At 39.2% G+C, this 19,009-nt stretch overlaps 1 protein-coding gene across 6 annotated transcripts in view; it reads left to right on the plus strand.

Annotated features, from left to right (window-relative positions):
• The window catches only part of CLYBL (citramalyl-CoA lyase), a 281,749-nt gene that overhangs the window by 218,170 nt on the left and 44,570 nt on the right, over window positions 1-19,009 (plus strand). For 5 of the 6 annotated variants that reach the window (XM_044250032.1, XM_044250033.1, XM_044250031.1 and 2 more), the window contains exons 3-6: window positions 7,254-7,442; window positions 11,371-11,472; window positions 13,248-13,341; window positions 14,655-14,822. In XM_044250032.1, coding sequence (XP_044105967.1) covers window positions 7,254-7,442; window positions 11,371-11,472; window positions 13,248-13,341; window positions 14,655-14,822 — 553 coding nt within the window. The remainder of the gene's footprint in view (window positions 1-7,253; window positions 7,443-11,370; window positions 11,473-13,247; window positions 13,342-14,654; window positions 14,823-19,009) is intronic. The other variant, XM_044250035.1, reaches the window with a different exon arrangement.

A 19,009-nucleotide genomic window follows, 5' to 3' on the forward strand; every position in this document is an offset into this window, starting at 1 on the left:
ACAGACTTTGTGTTAGATGATTTTGCCCAGTTGTAGACTAGCGTAAGTGTTCTGAGCATGTTGAAGGTAGACTAGGCCCACATATGACGTTCAGTAGGTTAGGTGAATTCAACACATTTTCCACTTAAAATATTTATTGACTTAGATATTTTCAACTTACAATGAATTTATTGGGACGTAACCCCCTTATAAGTTGAGGACGATCTGTATATGCAAATGTAAAGAGAATTGCTTCAGAATCCCCATGTATTCGCCATCAGCTCCAAAAGTTATCAACATTTTAGAGGTACTTTAAGAAATTTTTTCCCTGAATTGTATTCTAAAAACGCTAAAAATCACAAAAGTTGGAAGATTGTACAATGAATACCCTTATACTCACCTCCTATATTCTCCCTTTAATGTTTTACGGAGTAAAAACTTACCCATTAATCTGTCCTTGTAGCCATTCATCAATTTATTTACTTTTTAATTAATTTCAAAGTAACTTGCAGATAGCAGCAGGAGACATCCCCTTAAATACTTCTGTGTGTATATCACTGACTAGAGTTCAATATTTGTTTACCATTCTCTTTGCTCTTTTGTGGTAAAATTTATATAAAATGAAACACACCTTTTAAGCATACTTTCTGTGAATTTTAATCAATTCACAGAAATTGTATAGACCTATATGATTTAAATTAAGACCATTTTTGAAATGTCTTTAGAAATATTTTTAATTGCTCAGAGACCTTCAAAATAAATTCTTTTCATAGATTTATTGTATTCTAGTATTGTTTCTTTGGGGCTTTTTTTTTTCTTTTTCCATTAAATCTCTGAGGGACAGAAATGCCAGTTGCATATTATGAACTATCTATCCATACACCCTGGCCCATCTTAGTCCCACGAATGAAAGCTGATTTAGCATTTCACTATAAACTTGTGTTTTAATGTACCTTTTGTAACACATCAGAGACTTTGCTCTACCCAAGTCTACATTTTCGGAATCAACAGTGTGCCTAGAATATAATACTTCATGGGATAAATCAGTGAGTGAAATTTTTTTCACTTTTTTAAATTGTAGTATTGTGTATATAACAGGATTTCCCATCGTCACCATGTTGGCGTGTACTATTCAATTGTTCCTGGCACATTCACACTGTCGTGCGACCACTACCACCATCCAGCCCTCTAAAACTGAAATGCTCATTAAATACTCATTAAACACTAACCCCCCATTCCCTCCTGCCCTCACACCTGACAACCACTATTCTACTATTCTACTCCCCGACTACTCCAAGTACCTTATTGAAGTAGAATCACAACACTATTTGTCTTTTTGTGACTGGCTTATTTTGCTTACCGTCACGTCCCCAAGGTTCGCCCATGTGGTAGCATCTGTCAGAATTTCCTCTCTTTTTAAAGCTGAATAATATTTCATTGTACATACATGGCACATTTTGCTTAGCCATTCTTCTGTCAGTGGACACTTAGGTTGCTCCCACATTTTAGCGATTACGAATAATGTTGCTATAAACACAGGTGCACACATGATCTCTTGAAGACCCTCTCTTCGGTACTTGGGATATATACCCAGAAGTGGAGTCGCTGGGTCACATCACTCTATTTTTAATTTTTTGAGGAACTGCCATACTATTTTCTATAGCGGCTATAATTTACATTCCCACCAACAGCACACTAGGGTTCCAATTTATCCACATCCTCACCAATACTTGTTTTTTCCTGTTGTTTTTTATTTTTGTATTTGTTTTGTTTTATAGTAGCCATCCCAATGGGTGTGAAGTGGTATCTCAGTGTAATTGTGATGTGCATTTCCCTAATGCTCAGTGATGTTGAGCATCTTTTCATGTGCTTCTTGGCCATTCATGTATCTTCTTCAAAGAAATGTCTATTCAAGTCCTTTGCCCATTTTTGAATTGTGTTTTTTTGTTTTCTTTGAATTGTGTTTTGTTGTTGTTATTGTTGAGTGTTAGGAGATCTGAATATATTCTAGATATGAATCCTTTGTCAGTTGTATGATTTGTAAATATTCTCTGCCCATCTGTGGGTTACCCTTTTTCTGTTTATAGTGTCTCTTGATGTACAAATACTTTTTTTCATGAAGTCCAATTTGTCTGGTTTTTTTTTTTCTTTTGTGACCTGTGCCTTTGCTGTTACCCGTGAATGAAATTTTAAGCCAGCTGACCCATGGTATATGTAGTATTGTCAGTTTTCTTCTTTCAAAAACAAGCAAAAGATTTCTTTAACATGTGGAAAAGACAATGGGATAGAAAACTCAACACTATCGCCTTCTAAAGAAACCCTCCCACACTGTAATAATTAATGAGAATTTATTTGCCCTTTGTCCAGTGCAGTCACTACAACAGTCTCTGGGATTGTAATAAATTTTTATACATTTATGAGAAAAATACAATAACATAGTTCACAAGCAATGACCTGTTTCTTTTAAAATATATATATAAATATATATTCTTATATATATATTCTTTTTCTATATATATTCTTTTATTCTTTATATATATATATATTCTTTTTAAAAATATACATATAAATGTATAAAAGAAGTTATATGAAAAAGGAGACCTTCCATGGAAAAGTTCACTCCAAAGTTTGTATTTTAAACCAAACAACCTCAACATTTTCAAGAATTTTTTCACATAGATACTGATAGCAAGGACGTCTGCCTGAAGTTTGTTGCACCCAGGCCTGTGACTTCATTTCACAAATCAGATAACATGGAAATAAGATGGACACATTCAGAAAAGACAGAATTCACTAGTGTTTCTGAGGCTGTGGCCTGGCCGTTTGCCTTTTGCCCCGATGAAATATTAATTGCCCATTTTTAAAAAATCACCAGGGTTATGCATCTCCCCGGAGCCTAGAAGGTCTTTCATATTTCTTAATTACCAAACGTGGGTTCGGCCGCTCGGGTTTCTCCCTGCGCCTGCCGCAGCAAGGGTGCCCTTGCGGTTTGCGCTGAAAAGGACTATCCATTAACATAGGAGGTTGGGGTGGCGGGTGGAAGAAGGGAAAGGTGTTAATTCAGATGTTATGAAACTGTGATAATGCTATTATTTAAGGCACTTATTTGGGTATGTTTATACTTTGTAGTCTTATAAATAAACCCAAGGGGCTCCTCCGGGTTGTCACCGTCCTCCTTGAAGCTCGTATCCTGTCTGTCTCTTCCTATCCGACAGTAGAATTGATGCCGCTCTAATCCCTGGAAGTTGGGAACTAATGAACTGACTGCTGAGCTGCCGCCACGGAGCTTGGTCCCAAACTATACTGTACTTCACACTCGATTTATTCTCCAGATGGCGAGACTGTGCCGCCCTGCCGCGAGGGACCACCTCTTCCACTGGAGTGTAAAAGTGGACGGATGTTGTTTTCTTTGCAGATTTGATCATTCTGGGCTAGAAACTTGCGAGGATGATTAGTTATTAGCTTTAATGGGTGCCAATTGAACCAACTGCACGCATATTTTCTCCTTTAATTTTGGAGTCTGCGGGTCTTGGCGATGGTTGATTTATCCGCTTTCTTACGTCACTCGAGCGTGTCTCTTCCCCAGGTGATAAGAACCCGGTCTCTGAAATCATAGCACGCCTTGGTTCCTGGCCCAGACAGAGTCATGTAATACGGTGGCTTATGTATAAGGACAAGTTTATTAGCCACTGGTCCACTGCACTGAGCAGCCCGTGGCACGGAATATCGATTGGCTGCAGGAAGTTTGGTGACACAACTTTTTATGTACAACAGCAGCTGGTGAAGATTCTGATTGGTGCCAACTTCCTTTGTGACCTCTACAGAGTTCACCTCTGGAATCAGACATGCTACAGAACACAGTGTGATATTTAGTCTCTGCAAAGATCTAATGTAACTATTGAGAAAGGCCTTAATTCCATTATTCTGTTTTTTTCCAGGTTGTCAGATTTTAGTGGGACAAGCACATCCTACACTAAGAAATGCTTAACAAGGCCGTTCTATAGTGTTAACACATTTAGAGTGCAGTTCCTTCCAAACCGCATTTTGAACAACCTGGCTTGCCACCAGCATGTAAGACCTCCCCCTAACCACCCCCCAAAAAAGGTCTTTTTTGAGGGACCTCTTTTTGCTTTAATTTCCTCTTCCTTCTTTTGCCAGGGAATATTACCTCCCAGTATCTCAGCAGACCACTTAAATAGCCCTTCAGAGAAGGGGGTGTCTGCCAGGCCCGTGTCTTAGTGATCCCCTGAATGAGATAGAAATTGGAAGGATAGTCAGGGCCGAGGGGGAGCCAAGGAAATAGAGAGAGAGAGAGAGAAAGCGTGAAGGGAGCAAGGTGATGCAAAGGAGAGAGCTGTGAGAAAGAAAGATTGGCTTCAGGGAGGGAGGGAGGGAGGGAGGGAACAGAATGAACAGAATTTCTTTCTTTTCACAACTGGGTGGATTGTGGCTCTCTCTAGCTGAGCACCCAGAACTAAACTTAATTGTTCTTAGAAGCTGCCTTCCTCTCACCCAACAGATGGCATGGGTGTGTTTGCTAGCACTGTAACATATTTCACCATTATAGCACCAAAAAGAAAAAAAAAAAAATCAACATACTTGTTGGTTGGTGTAAATTCAGTGAAGTTGTTTGATATTTTGGAATACATAGCAGAGGGATGCACACTTAGTTTATGTAAATTGCAGCAAGCAACAGCCTGTTAATAAGGGTGTTGTATGGCAATATACCTCCAAAGCCATCATCTTTTTTTGGAAAGGTACAGAATGATGAAGTGGAAAGAGCTTGTTTTCATTCTGAGCCAAGAAAAGAAAAAAAAAAAAAAAGCCTAACAAAATGCTGAGTATTCACTGTTCGTTATTATAACATGAAAAGTACTAATAAGATTATGCCCAAAATTGGAATTAGGTACTTCATTTGCAGCCAATTTCACAAGGGTTGAATTTTACTAAGTAAACCGGAATGTGCTGAAACCATGGTAATCTGACTTTAGATAAAAATTGCAAAGCCGGGGCGGGGGGGGGGGGGTCTGTCGTTAGGCGTCTGCCTCCAGCTCAGGTCATGGTCCCAGGGTCCTGGGATGGAGCCCCATGTCGGCTCCCTACTCAGCAGGAAGCCTGCTTCTCCTTCTCCCCCTCCCCCTGCTTGTGTTCCCTCTCTCGCTGTCTCTCTCTGTCAAATAAATAAATTAAATCTTTAAAAAAAAAATTCGCAAACGGGTTAGAACACAAGCTTTGAACAAACAGCCCCTTTCTAATCCAGTGAAACAACAGAACAGCTTAGAGGGCAGATTTTGTTCGACACCGCCATGAACAATTTAGGAAGTCGACGTTGCCAGAGATCCTGCGTCTTGGGCACACACACAGACTAAAGTAGAGCGTAGATGACGATTCATGTAACTCAAGTTTTAAAATGCCTTTCAGGCTAAATGATCTAGTTCGTTCCTTTCCATTTTCCATTCACTCTGTCCCCGTAGACCCTTGACAAGCCCAACCTGCTATTGAAAGAAATCCTGGAAGTTGAAATATTTACAAGCTGGAGCAATGCTGAGTTTGTAGCTGTTTGGGCTCCGTGTAGGAGCATAACGCGTTTTAGGTTCTCAGAGGCTATGGATCTAAACGCCCACACTGTCAAAAAGCTGAAGGCATTTTCTCTCGACAGCTCTGGATGTTCTTGGAACCATGGCACTGAGCTCACTTCCGCTCTTCACCTTCAGGCTTTTCCTAGTTAGTGAACGTAACAACAAGGCATGGCAGAGCAAGCGGATGAGTTTTATAGCTGTGGAACAGCCAACGGCATGATGTGGAACCAAGCCACCCTTGGCCGCAGCGCCCTTCACTTCAGCTAGTGTGCGCGCGCTCTTGCTTTTGTCTAAGCTTGGCCTAATTACCCGCAGTCAGAGCTCTGTAAATCAGGGCTCCACAGGGCTGTCTTAAACTGGGCTACGTATTCTGTTTCCATCTGACCTGACAACTCTAAGCCACTGTTTCCTCACACTGTTTAACTCAGACCACATTTGGAAGCCTTCCCTGCTCCCACTCGGTCATAGACCTACATCCGTCTGCTTTAAATTTACTGTCCTGGCTTGTCTTGTTGATTAGACTTAGACCCAATATCGGCTCTCATAATTCTCTTTTTGTCTCCGCTTTGGTTTGCTATTTTTCCAGATAAGTATTGCTGTTCAAATGGCTGTATATTGTTAAGACTTTTTTTTTTTTAAACCACATTCGTCAGCAGTGAGAAGCTTTAAAGTTTTATTAGTATCATAAAAACCCTTCCCAAAAACTACTTTTGAAAAGTGTTCATTCTGACAATGATAATTTGTTGAGGGCTGTTGGCAAGTTGAAGGAACTTGTTTTTGAAACTGAAATTGGCAGGAAGTAATGACCCCAAGTGCTTTCTTTCTCTTGACTCCAACCCCCAGCCCCTCAGTGCGCTCCTTTCTCTCCCCACCCTCTTCCCCACCTTCAACACCCCAACTCAGAGCCAATAAATAACATGCTTGGTTTCATACAGTTTTTCTAGGGACAATTCATATACTGAAGCAGGCTTTCAACCTTTCAGCTTTTCTTAACTATGGAGCACAGACTGGCAAGTCAAAGGGAAAAAAATTATTTGTCTTCCACTTCATGATGGGATTTCTTGGTGGTATTTTTGCCTTCCATCTAAATAAGTTGGAGCTTTTTTGTACTGTGGAATGTGTCATTTTCCGGGGAACGCTCTCTTAATTGAATGTCAAAAATCAACTCACTTGCAAAAAATTTTTAAATCACTAAAAAACATGACGTGTGTAGAAAAGAGAAAAACAAATCCTTATTTTTTCCTCCTGTGAATATGCTGCCAGACAAGACTACCATTATCCATGTGTTATGTAGTTCCTTATGTTTATTAAATGAGAAAATGAAGTAGAAGTCTTAGAATCTTGCCTAGAGCTTAGTAAATGCTCAATAAATGCTCCCGTGAGTTATTCTACCTTTGTAGTTGGAAAGCAAGGCTAGTGAGCCAGAGCACAGCACTGGTTAAGAAGTGTACTAGTGTGCGTGACAGTGGCCGTCACCTCTGTTACAGTCCTCTTGAGTGAAGTCTGGAAATCAGTCTCCTGTCTGTCAGATTGGACAACTTATTTCAAGTGCCATGTATTTGCTGGACAGGAAATGTGTAGATACAGTCATGGTGCTCAGACTCCGAATCCACTCAGGAGGTCCACAGTCCGTTGGATTGTGTTTCCTCTTGATGATAAATAAACTTAGGAGACACGTTTTGTTGACACCTATAGAACGAAGCTCGACTGAGAATAGTAAAAACTCTTGAAGACTTTGATCTGGGCCCAACTGAAAAGTGTGTGAGAGTCAACTCGGTGTCCAGTGGTCTGGCTGAAGAGGACCTGGAGACCCTCCTGCAGTCCCGGGTCCTTCCCTCAAGCCTGATGCTGCCCAAGGTGGAAGGTCCTGAAGAAATCCGGTGGGTGAGTAGCTAACGCTTTGCTTTAAAGACTGGGAAGGAGTAGCAGAAGGGAAGGGTTCGGATGCTGCAGGTTTTGAAAACGCATACATGGAGCAGAGAGAAAGGGAGCTGAGGGAAAGGAGGGAGGCCAAGAGACTGTTCCCTTCACACAAGGAGAGCCTGGCTTTACCCAGAGTGTTCGGAGGAACAACTCTGCCCTCGGGATGACGCTTCCGCTCCCTACTCAGACTTGAGGTTGGGCCAGAACGGCATCCTTGGAAGCCTCACAGAGCAATCCTTGGAAACCGGCTTGCCCCGGGAATTGGATCACTTCTCTTGGGCCGCCAGGCCCTAACCTCCACCTGGAAGAGCAGGGAAGTAAATGGCTCCCACCCAGGTTCATTTGCCGTCTTCATACACAGCGAAAGCACATTAGCCACGAATGAAAAAAATGAACTTGGAGGAGGAGAGGGAAAGGTCACTCCTGAGGGCAACTCGAGGAAGAAACAGGAAGCTTTTAACTAGTGGTTTTAATTAGCACAGATATTATTTCCTGAACAGCTCTCTGGTCCGTCCTTTCTAAATTGCTGACAGGTGTGTGTGTGTTTCATGACAGACTTTTCAGCCAATAAAAACCTGGTATGTCAAATTACTTAAGAAAACTTTGAAATGGGCCTAATTATACTATGATTGTTTTCATTGTTCAAGGAGGGGGAGGCTCAATTTTATTTAGGGTTGCTCTGCTTCTGCAGATCTCTGCTGAATAAAATACCCACCCGTTGTGCCACTCCAAGGCAGAGAGCCTGGGACGTGGCCGTGAGCGCGAACGCAGTGGTGATTGTGACCCACACCTGGAAGTGTCTCGAAGGCTGTGGCTCCAAATGCAGCAGTGCCCCGAAGAGCTATACTACCAAAGGAAACTGCTCACCTTTCTCAGGCGTGTAGATGTGTCGAATCTGTACTTTCCAGGACTGTGGCCGCCTGCCCCATATGGCTACCTCCTGCCCCATGAGCGCTTGAAATGTGGCAAGTCCAAATTGAGATGTGCTGCGAAGTGTAAAATACACATGGGGTTTTGAAGACTTTGCAGCCGCCTCCCCCCAAAAAGAATGTAAATTATCTCCATCATTTTTATATTGACCACATGTTGAAATGATAATATTTCAGCTCTGTTGGGTCGAACGAACATTACTCAAATTAAACTCACCTGTTTCATTTTCCTCCTTTAATGTAGCTACTAGCAAATTCAGAATTACATCTGTAGGGGCCATTAGTTTGCTGCTGGACAGCTCCGTGTTGGCGTCTTCTGGAAGACCCCACGTTCAAGGCCCCGTGTTTACTTTCTAAACTGGAGTTCTTCTCCCCAAGGTCACCCCTCAGAAGCTGGGAGATACCGGTTACAGTCGGCTACAATCCCCGAGGCCTCCTGCCCCATTCGAATGTGTCTTAAATTGATTGAAATGGAATCTGAAGCCACTGTTCCCTTTTGGTTTCATGTTAATGCCTGTTTATCACCGTTATTACCCTTCATTTAAGAGGGGAGGACCCACCCCAGCCTTCAGCTACAGCTTCTGTTCGCTGTTTTAAATCCTGGGATAGAAATAGGATTTCTAGTTAACAGAAGTCTTTTGGGCTGTTTATTTTTTCCTCTCGGTTTGTATTTATGTGAAGCATAAAACCCGGAGCCTGATGCACAACTGAAAGATGGGCTTCCTTGTTTCCTTTTGTGTGAGAATCTCTTGCTGGCCTTTTGTCGCTAGTGTGGGTTCTTGTTTGACTGGCACGGCTTATTGGACTATAACAAGCGTGACTCTGCCTCCTTTGTCGTGGGACAATTCTCCCACAAATCCCGAACAGTGTGCATTCTCCCAACACACTATTGGGTGTGCACTGGAATTGAAAGAATTGCTGAGCCCTGCTACTTCATCTCCTCCCCAATCTCTTTGTGATTTTTTCCCCTTCTTTTCCTCCACCCCCCTCCCAAGCCCCTCCACCTCACTGAAATGAACACTTTACCAGGCCGGAAACATTTAATCGTCTCCTTTTGAAAAAATTAATTGAAACTTCTCCACTAGTTACCTTTTGTGTCAGTACTTAATTCAATTTTTTAAGAAAGAAGGGGAGGAGGAGAAGGCGAATGGGCCAGAATATTTAATTTTTAAATGCCCCTGTTGGCCTAAAAACAAAAGGCATTAGAGATTTTTCTAAGAACAGGAAATATATTGTAAAGTACTTAGCTAGTTTTAAACTTTATGATTCTTGTAGTGACAACTGTTATCACAAAGAATGGGACAAGTAGTGTTGCGCGTTGGTTTTGTTTTGTTTTGTTTTTTAATGAGAAAAACAAGTTCTTCCAGTGCAGATATAACACCAAAACTGCTAATATTTCACTACCCATTTTCCAGTTTAAAAGTGACATAAATTAGGTTTTATTTTCACTTTCTCGGAACAGTATACATTTTGTCTCCTTACATTGCAGCCTTCTCTTCTTTCTTGCTATTTCGGTTGAGTTATTCCTTCCCTTGGAAAGTTACTAAGGAGGTGACGGTGGTGGTATCTGAGGAAGGGAGGGGCAGTGGGAGCAACTGGGAATAATTCTTCATTACTGAAAGCTGTGATTTATTTTAGGCTAATTGTAAAGTTACTGCAAATTGCTCAAAAGCTTTTTAAAGATCCCAGTGATTAGATTTTTTTGGGGGGGGGCTGCTGCACAAGCAAGGAGGGGGCAGCTAAAAGGGGAAATAACACCTCTAATCCTGCTTCTGGTAAATAGGCTGCCAGCTTTTAAAATGAGTTTCCTTTCTATTAGTCAGAATATTATGCTAAGCCTTAAGCATTAGTTTTTTTATGTTGCCATAGCAGCCCTGTTCCTGCAGGGTGGTGACCTGCGATGATTACAGTACAAAGCTTATAGGGTCTTGAAACCCCCTTTGAAGATGAAAAGTCTTTGATGGTTTATATTTATGCAAATCTCTTAGATATGATTTACCCAACTGAGACTGAATGGAGAGATGATTAAAATTCCCTTTTCCTTTGATATCCATTAATGGCTGAATATTCCTTAAATTTAAAATGGATAGATATGTTTTCATCTTTATTTACAAAAATATCTTTATCATACCTGTGTGTGTGTGTGTGTGTGTGTGTGTGTGTTTATCTCCCCACATCTTATTAGATCTAGATAGACATAATAGATTTACAATTTAGAGTGTGGTGGGGTTTTTTTTTCCCCCTTTTGAAAGGGGGGGGTGGTGGAGATCTGTGCAAGAGCTTTTGTATGTTTCCAGATGATAGATTTTGGAATTTGGGCTACCCCACTGGCAGCACAGAGCTAGCTGTGAACTGGTCTCATGGAAAAAATTGGCGAGCTTTGGTCTTCAAAGAATTAAACTTCCTTTTTAAGGTCTTCCTAGGTAAGCTAAAAAATTATGAAGAAAAACCTACTGAACAAAGGATAATGGTGCTATAATGAATAATATGGGTTCCACGTAGAAGGCTGCTGTACAGTTCCACTGATGTCAGTGCCTGATCCAAAACAAAAACAGAATGGCAGGTAGAGCAAGACTTCACTGTTTTGGGGACCTACCATTTGCATTTAACGAAGTGAAGGCTAGAGGTCTTAAGTAGATATGTTTTCAAGGAACGCATTTAAACTCCAGAATCTCTCTTTCCAATTCTAACTCCTAGGCCTCAAAATGCTCCTTAAGGGGGGAAAAAAATTATAATGCTTGGGGTTTTACTATTTAGTTTGGTGGGAACTTTGTTACCTGTTTTCTTTGGTCTTTCCTCCTGTTTTGTTTTGTTTTGTTTTGTTTTTATTCTCTTTTGTGTACGAAATAGGCTGGGATATTACTTCCTCAGGCCAAAGACTTAAATACTACTTCTAGGTCTACATTTCGGTGATTGTACATTTTTCCCCCATTAATCACCTATGACACTTTTGATTTTAGTTTTCAGACAAATTTTCATTCTACTTAAAAGGCCGAAAACTTGAACAGCCTATGAATTTAATCCCTTTTGTGGAAACTGCAATGGGTTTGCTCAATTTTAAGGTAAGAGAATGTAATGTGACTAATAAGTTAGTATTTTATTTATTCCCTAAAGAGAACTTTTGTTCTCAATTTTGATATCTACTTAAAATATTTTTCTAGAAAGATTTATAGGCAAAGTAAACCTGGAGCACCATTTATTATCTGTAATAATCCAAAACCAGGCTGTGAGCATCTTAGAAAACAAAGAAACTAGCTTAGTAGCAAGGAGAAACTTCCCAATCCTAAATATTTAAGTGAAATATTCATACATTCCTGTTTTAATGAAATAATCATGTAAACATATGCTTTGAATTATTATATTTATAGATGAAATGTACATGAAAATTTCTTTTGTTTCCCTTCTGAGTTTACGTTTAGTTATTCTTTTGTAACAATTGCTTTTATTGGGAAATTTTCTGGCCTCTTTGTGGCAACATTATCCATAATGTCTAGTATGTACAACTGCTATTTGTAGGTTAGTATACACCAGTAATTTGTAATATATTATTTCAATTTGCCACATTAGAACGTGCAGTATTTCCTGATATGCATTCAGGAAGATTAGCTGAACCAAGTGTTTGCCAGCAGTGTAAGACTGCATTCAACCATTTATTTGCCTTAACGATTTCATGGCTAGCTTGTTTTTTCCCCCTTTATCACTGATCATTTAAACTGTTTTCCAAAATATGTCTCACATTTCACCTGACTCTAGAACATCATTGCCAGCACCTTGTCTCAGAGGGCAGGAGGGAAGAAATCCCTAAAAACAAAGAAAAGAGATAGTTGAAAACTGCCCAGAGAGATACTATGTGAGTAAGCGCTCCGAGAGGAAACTTTGAGACCTACTGGACCATGCAGGAGGGGCAGAGTGCATATGTTCGGGGAGCTGCTTCAAGCCTCGTGATCAGCACATTTACGCCACTGACCACAAATTCTTCCAGCCTGCCCCATAATTCTGAGATATAATCAAAGCATATCCCTTAGATGTGACTAGATTCAGACAACAACTGAATTCTCAACTCCACGGCACCACCTTATTCCATATTATACTTAGGAGCACTTACAACCCCTGAAATTAATCAACAGTGTCCTCTCCCGATTTTCAGGTCTTCCCTACCCACATACATTAGCATGCTAAATCTCCACCTTGGTAGATTGAGTTCCACGACTCAGTTACCTAACATGTAGGACAGATGTTACAAATCACATAGAAATATTTTCACATAGAAATATAAAAGTTGCCAATGAATACATCTTGAATGACTTGTTGCATTTTTATTTGCCCCTCTGGAGTTGTAGATTTTTATATTGACTGTCTTTAATCCTGAGACCATTTACTAGGAAATACTGATCCTAATGCAAATAATCCAATTAATTTGATTTAAAAATTCTTTCCTTCTCTCCTGTGGTTCTATGTTTATTGTTTGGGAGTCTCTTAAAACAAAAACAAATTTTGGAAAAAAAGAAATAATTTACAGTACAATCAAAATGAGTTAATTCAGAGTTTCTCTAGAAATTAGATGAACTGTGATTCGAACATTGTTAACTGTATTAATACATATTTGTAACTGTATTAACGTAATCCATGAAGCAAAGCAAATCTATACAACATACTTATCTTGGACAATATTAAAAGCCTTTCAAAAGAGGTAAATTTAGGCTGCATTTTAGGACTGCTAGTTTGCTTTCAGCCAAATTGTGTTAAGAGTTGTATCTTTCTGCTACTGAAATACACCATGCTGTTTCTCTCTAAACTGCATTTCTGTGAGATTTGGTTCTGTTCTGCTCTTTTACAGGCCGTGTGTGAAGAAGCACTGAAGACCGGACCTCAGGTGGGTCTTTTCCTAGATGCAGTCGTTTTTGGAGGAGAAGACTTTCGGGCCAGCATAGGTATCAAACACATTTCTCTCTTTTTCAATGTGTGTGTGTGTGTGTGTGTGTGTGTGTGTATTTTTTCTTTGCCCCTTCATGAATGGACATTTACATGACAATATATATTTGCCAACCATGATAGTGGTTCTTGTGAATGGGCAATACTTTCTAATAATTTAGGGCACCTTGGAGCTGTCCTGCTTCTAGAACACTGTATTATTACTTCTCTTCGTTTATAAAATAATAAAAAGCCTGTCGCAACCTCAGATGTGTTGGGGAATATATGACATCTACTTTGTTCATAGTGAGTATAATATGTGAATAACCTCTCCGTTGCTTAAATATTTTGTTTTCACATCAGTCTGAGGGCTGTGTAGGCTTCTAACACAAATGAAGGCAATTTTACATTTTAATGAATCATTTTCTATATTAAATGTAGTATCCAAATATTATTTTAAACAGATCTTAAATTCCTCCTAAAATACATGTCAGAACTCTTATTAAGTATTTATTGAGATAATATGTTTGTTTCCACTAATCTTCCCCATCCCTTGGGCATTCTGCCTCTGGTCTTACTAGTGACTCTGGGCACACCTAGAAAAGAGGCCAAGTCCACAAAGCATTTGCAGAACCACAGTGCCAGTGGCCTGAAGCCTGGAGCTCTCCCTGAGCAGTGTCACGGTCCAAATACAAACAGTGACACCCCACACACACCCGCCCCTAGGGGGAAAGAAAAGGAGCTTATTTTAATACCAGTCTTTCTAAGAGACTTTTGTGTTTCCGACAGTTCAGTGGACACTTTCTGCCTCTTTCAAAATGAGTGCCCTTCCGTTTCCCCAATTTCTTCATCCCAACCCTGAAGCTGTGTTCTTTGGCTCAGAACCTTGGTTATGGCAGGGCATGGTAACCACAGCACGCGAATTTCTGGGCTCTGCGAGAGAAGTTAACTGTTTCCTTGCCCAGCTGCTTGGCCACCTTTTGTGGTGCTGTCTTTGGACTGATACTTTCCAAGCAACGGCTAGAAGGAAAAAATATACCAGAAGTAATTGGTTACCTATCAAGTCACTTGTGGTTGTATCTCCTGAGATGCGGGGGGGGGGGGGCTTTCTTAACCCACATACAAGTAATGACACTGAAAGATGCCTTCCAAGAGAAATAGACACGTAAGTGACTTAACTCTGCCTCCACATATCCCTCTCTTTGTTTATACTGGAATCATCATTTTGCTGGGGAACAATTCCCAGGTCTTTACAAACCGAGTTTTTACAATAGGTGGCTGTGTTTGGTTTCCAGAGTTCATGTCTCCTTTTTCTGTCCACATCCCATTTCAGGTGCAACAAGTAGTAAAGATACCCAAGATATTCTGTACGCCCGACAGAAGATTATTGTTACAGCGAAGGCCTTTGGTCTGCAGGCCATAGATCTGGTATACATTGACTTTCGAGATGGAGAAGGGCTCCTCAGGCAGTCAAGGGAAGGAGCTGCGATGGGATTTACTGGTATGATTCTTGCTGATACCTTAGAAAGCAGTAGCAAGATGAGCAAACATTCCAGAGGCACATATCTGATAGACTTATTCCACTATTTGAAATGTGGAAATGTCATCTAGGGCAAGAACCTACTGAACAAATTGTGTTTTCCCTTGGCGGTGCAACTCAAACAATGAAGCCTTCGCTTTATTTCCTCTTTACATTAGTTACCATTTTTTTACCTTTTTTTTTTTCTGTGTTCCTAAGTATTCTGGTTTTGCTGACCCTAGAGGAGGGATGAGGTTATTAGAGAAGTGTTTTTGAGTGAATTGCTGTAAGAATTTGGGTTGATGGGGAAAAGGAAAATGTCCTCAAACATTCAAAATATTCATTTCTGAAAAAAACTTTGGTGATCTCTTCTTTGATTTTTTTTTTTTTTTTTTTTTTTTTACTACTCATAACTAGTTTTTTATTCTTCTGCTACTTCAAGCTCCTTATTCTTCTCCCACCTCCCAGTAAGTGTCTATGCACCTGGCGACACCTACGGGCTTTGGCTGGCACTAAGATCAGCGGGTTTCCCGCAATCCAGTCCTGGAGTGCAGGCAGATATCTGTTGATTGGTGTGTCTGATCACTCAGATCCCCAGGAGTCCAGGGAGCAACCGAAAATTGTGTTTTTGCAACAGAAATCTATTTTTTTCAAAACCACAATAGGATTCTACACACAAACACACATCCATAGTTGTGAGCACTCTCTCTCTCTCTCTCTCTCTCTCACACATAGACACACACACACACACACACAAACACACACACACACATGCAACCGTAGATAAGAAACACCATAAGCTCTTTTATTCTTATTTATTCTTTTGCTACAAGTTCTAAGAATATCATGATCAGAAATTAACTCAGATAATAAGGAAAAGAGACAAACATCCTTGCTGAACCTTTTGTAAATATTTTTGAAATATGTCCAGTTAGGCATTACTTAAAGAAATATTTCATAAAATGACCTTAAATGTAAAACTTCTATTAATAGACGGTGGTTTACCCCCAAATAAAATTAAACAACTTAGGAAATTTCAGTATTATGTTAGACTTAAATAAAGTTCTGACAATTTGTTTTGTGTCTTCAACAGGAAGAGTTAAAACAAACTGTGATTCCCCCCAAATTTGTTTAATAAATAAATGAGTAAATAAATGTGATCTCTTATAGGGAAATATTTTCCAATCATATGAACTATTAATAAATGAATCCTCCCCACATTTAATAGTGACTAAGAATGAAAGAGACCTCTCCTGGCCCTGAGGTTATCCTTGTCCCCGTGGCCTGTTACACCTGCCTCTTTCCAGTGACCAGTTAGGGCATAGCCCAAATGGAAAAGTTGGAGAAACACTCCATGAAATCTATCTAATAGACCTCGATGTTGTTGGTCTAAAATGTGTGGCATTGGCTGCCAAGCAGCCAGATGTTGCTGTGAAATGGGCACTAATTCAATAAAAAAAAAAAAAAAACTGAAAACACTGAATTGATGCTGGCCTGTATCACCATCACTCAGTATAACCTGGGTGTCCTCAACTACCTCTGGGGTAAATGTTTGCTCCAGAACTTATAAAGGAGTTTGAGAATTTCTCCAAGAAACAGGGCTGAATTAAATTGGTCCCTAATTCAATCGCAGAAGACAAGTTACTTCAAATCAGATTTAAATTTCTAGACTGTGCCCAACTCAGCATGAGGAGCTTATGGGCTTGGCACTATTGTTTCTCAACAACAGGGAGTATTAAATCACACACACAAAAAAATGGAAGCAGGGGGAGAATGGGGAGGCACAGAGGGTACAGTGCCCATTATATATTCAAGTGAACAAGTCAGTAAAGTAGGGAGCTATACTTCATAACCATTTTGCAATTTTTAGAAAGGTCTTTGTTGTCCCAATTATATTTCTTTCTACATACCAGTAAAAGGGAATTAGTCTGGTAATAAGATATGAGATTATTTGCAGTATTTTGAAACAATAAGGGCTTTGATTATTTTAGACCCAGTTGTGATCTGTTTGTCCTAATTATTTGTCATTTAATTGCCATAACTTGGGCTCTGCACAAGCAGGGAGGAAAGCAAGGAGGGAAGAAGAAATACGCACCCACTCTGAAGCAGGTGGTTGGAAGTTTTAAAATCTAATGAAAGTATCGTGTTACCCCTAACACTGATGAGCAGCACTTAGTCTATGCATAAGGATTTTCTCTACTTTTAAAAATTAATACATTTTTTTAATGAGTTGTAGTTTTTTAAAAGTTAGCCATGCATCAAATAGTGCATTATGGTTTCTGTTCTCCGGTCATTATTTCGCAGGGCCACAGCCCATGTGGATTGATTTTAAATCAATGCATTGGCCATACAAGTGGCTATTAACATTAGGAATTATTTTTCTAAAAAGAAAGCAAAACTAAATCTTGGAATAAAGCTTCAACAGCTTACTTGGTCATCACTGCATGCTGAGAAGAAAGATGATAAATTTGAAGCCCTATAGGTTTTCTTCTTTTTTGCAGTCTTTTGTAGAAGACAAAAATGACACCATCATACAGTCACCTAAAAGACTTGACAGGTATTGATTTAAAGCACGATATATCAAGTGGTACTGTAAAAAGGATTTCATGGTCATAAATTTTAATGTCTTCCAATTTTGCACCCTCAGTAACTTGCCAATAACAGCCCTTCTGTATAAAATATTTGCTTCACTCCCACATGGACATTAAAGTCTGACATTCTGTTGTTGGGATATACAAGAATCAGCCACAGAAAACTTCGTACATGGATGTTCATAAATTTCTAAAACTTAACACATATCCTAAAATTAGCCTCACTACCAAAATACGGGTACTTGCAGCCATCAGTGCTTTCCCAGTATTTCTAGATGGCTTATGTTTCGCTCCTCAAGTCATAGTGTCTGTACCAAGATGTTCCCGTGAAATCTGGCTTTTTACACATCTATGTAAATTATGTACATAAATTATAAAATTCAGATCTAACAATTAGTACAAAATGACTACCAGAACTGACATCCTTTATTAATAATATTGTAACAACTATTAGATGACTTAAGTGTAATTGCAGCCCCTACTATTGAAAAAAGCTCTCATTTGTCATCACTGATATTATTTGTTCCCTGAAATGATGCCTCAGTTTTAGTATATGTGCCGCCGAAATGAGCACGATTCCTCAAATAATTTAAAGCATCTTTATTTGTATAAGGTTTTAATGTTTTATTAGTATGCTGACAGATTGGAATCAAATAACAGCAAGGTGAAGGTGTTCTAATTATGCTACTGTAAGAAAAGATATTGCTATATTTATCCATTTAAACTCTTTTGCGTGAAATACTCAAATTTTTTTTTTACAAATATTGGGGGTTTTTTCCTCCTCAGTAGAATAATGACGGTAACAGGAATTGATCTTTTCTAAAACACCAAGGATATAATTTGTACTGGCTAAATGTTAAAACTATTTCAGAAGCAAAGCAAATTGATATATGGACAAATATATCTAGGAGAGCAAACTACCATTAAGTGCACATTCATTTTTAAAGAACAAAATATGTCCATAATTTTATCATTTAATAAAATATAATCTCATCATTATTATAACATTAAATTATGTTGTATTTTATTAATGACCTGATTCAGTTTTACACTTCCCCGATTGTTAAATTGTTTCTTTTAATGACGGCACGATTTCACAGAAGCCTGTGAGTCCTATGTTTGTGTAGTGTTTTTCCTTAGGATCTTAAACTCCGAAAAGCAGCAGAAAGCTTCTCACTACAGAGATAAGCTTTCTTCTGGGGTATCTAAATATCTGTATAACAGGGAAATATTCAGTCTTCATTCTACAAGAAAAAAGGGAAAACCTGGTTATGTTTTGGGGTAGAGAAACTTTCAGTAACTTTTTTATTTAAACATTCTGAAGTGGAGTAATCTAGAGACCACTGTGTTCAAATCTGCCTTCTGTTTCACTGTACTGAGTAAAATTTTTTCATTGAAATCCAACTTTCTGTCAGTAGTTAGAAATGACACACTGTATTTGTCTTATAAAAGAAAATTAAATATATTATATGATTATAAGCCACTATTTGATATTAATATAGTTGTAACATCTGTTTCTCTAAGCTTTATGAAAACCAACAGACCACTTCTAAAAGAAACCATGGCAGGTGGGATAAT

The sequence above is a fragment of the Neovison vison genome, chromosome 5, assembly GCF_020171115.1.
Source record: "Neovison vison isolate M4711 chromosome 5, ASM_NN_V1, whole genome shotgun sequence".
NCBI lineage: Eukaryota > Metazoa > Chordata > Mammalia > Carnivora > Mustelidae > Neogale > Neogale vison.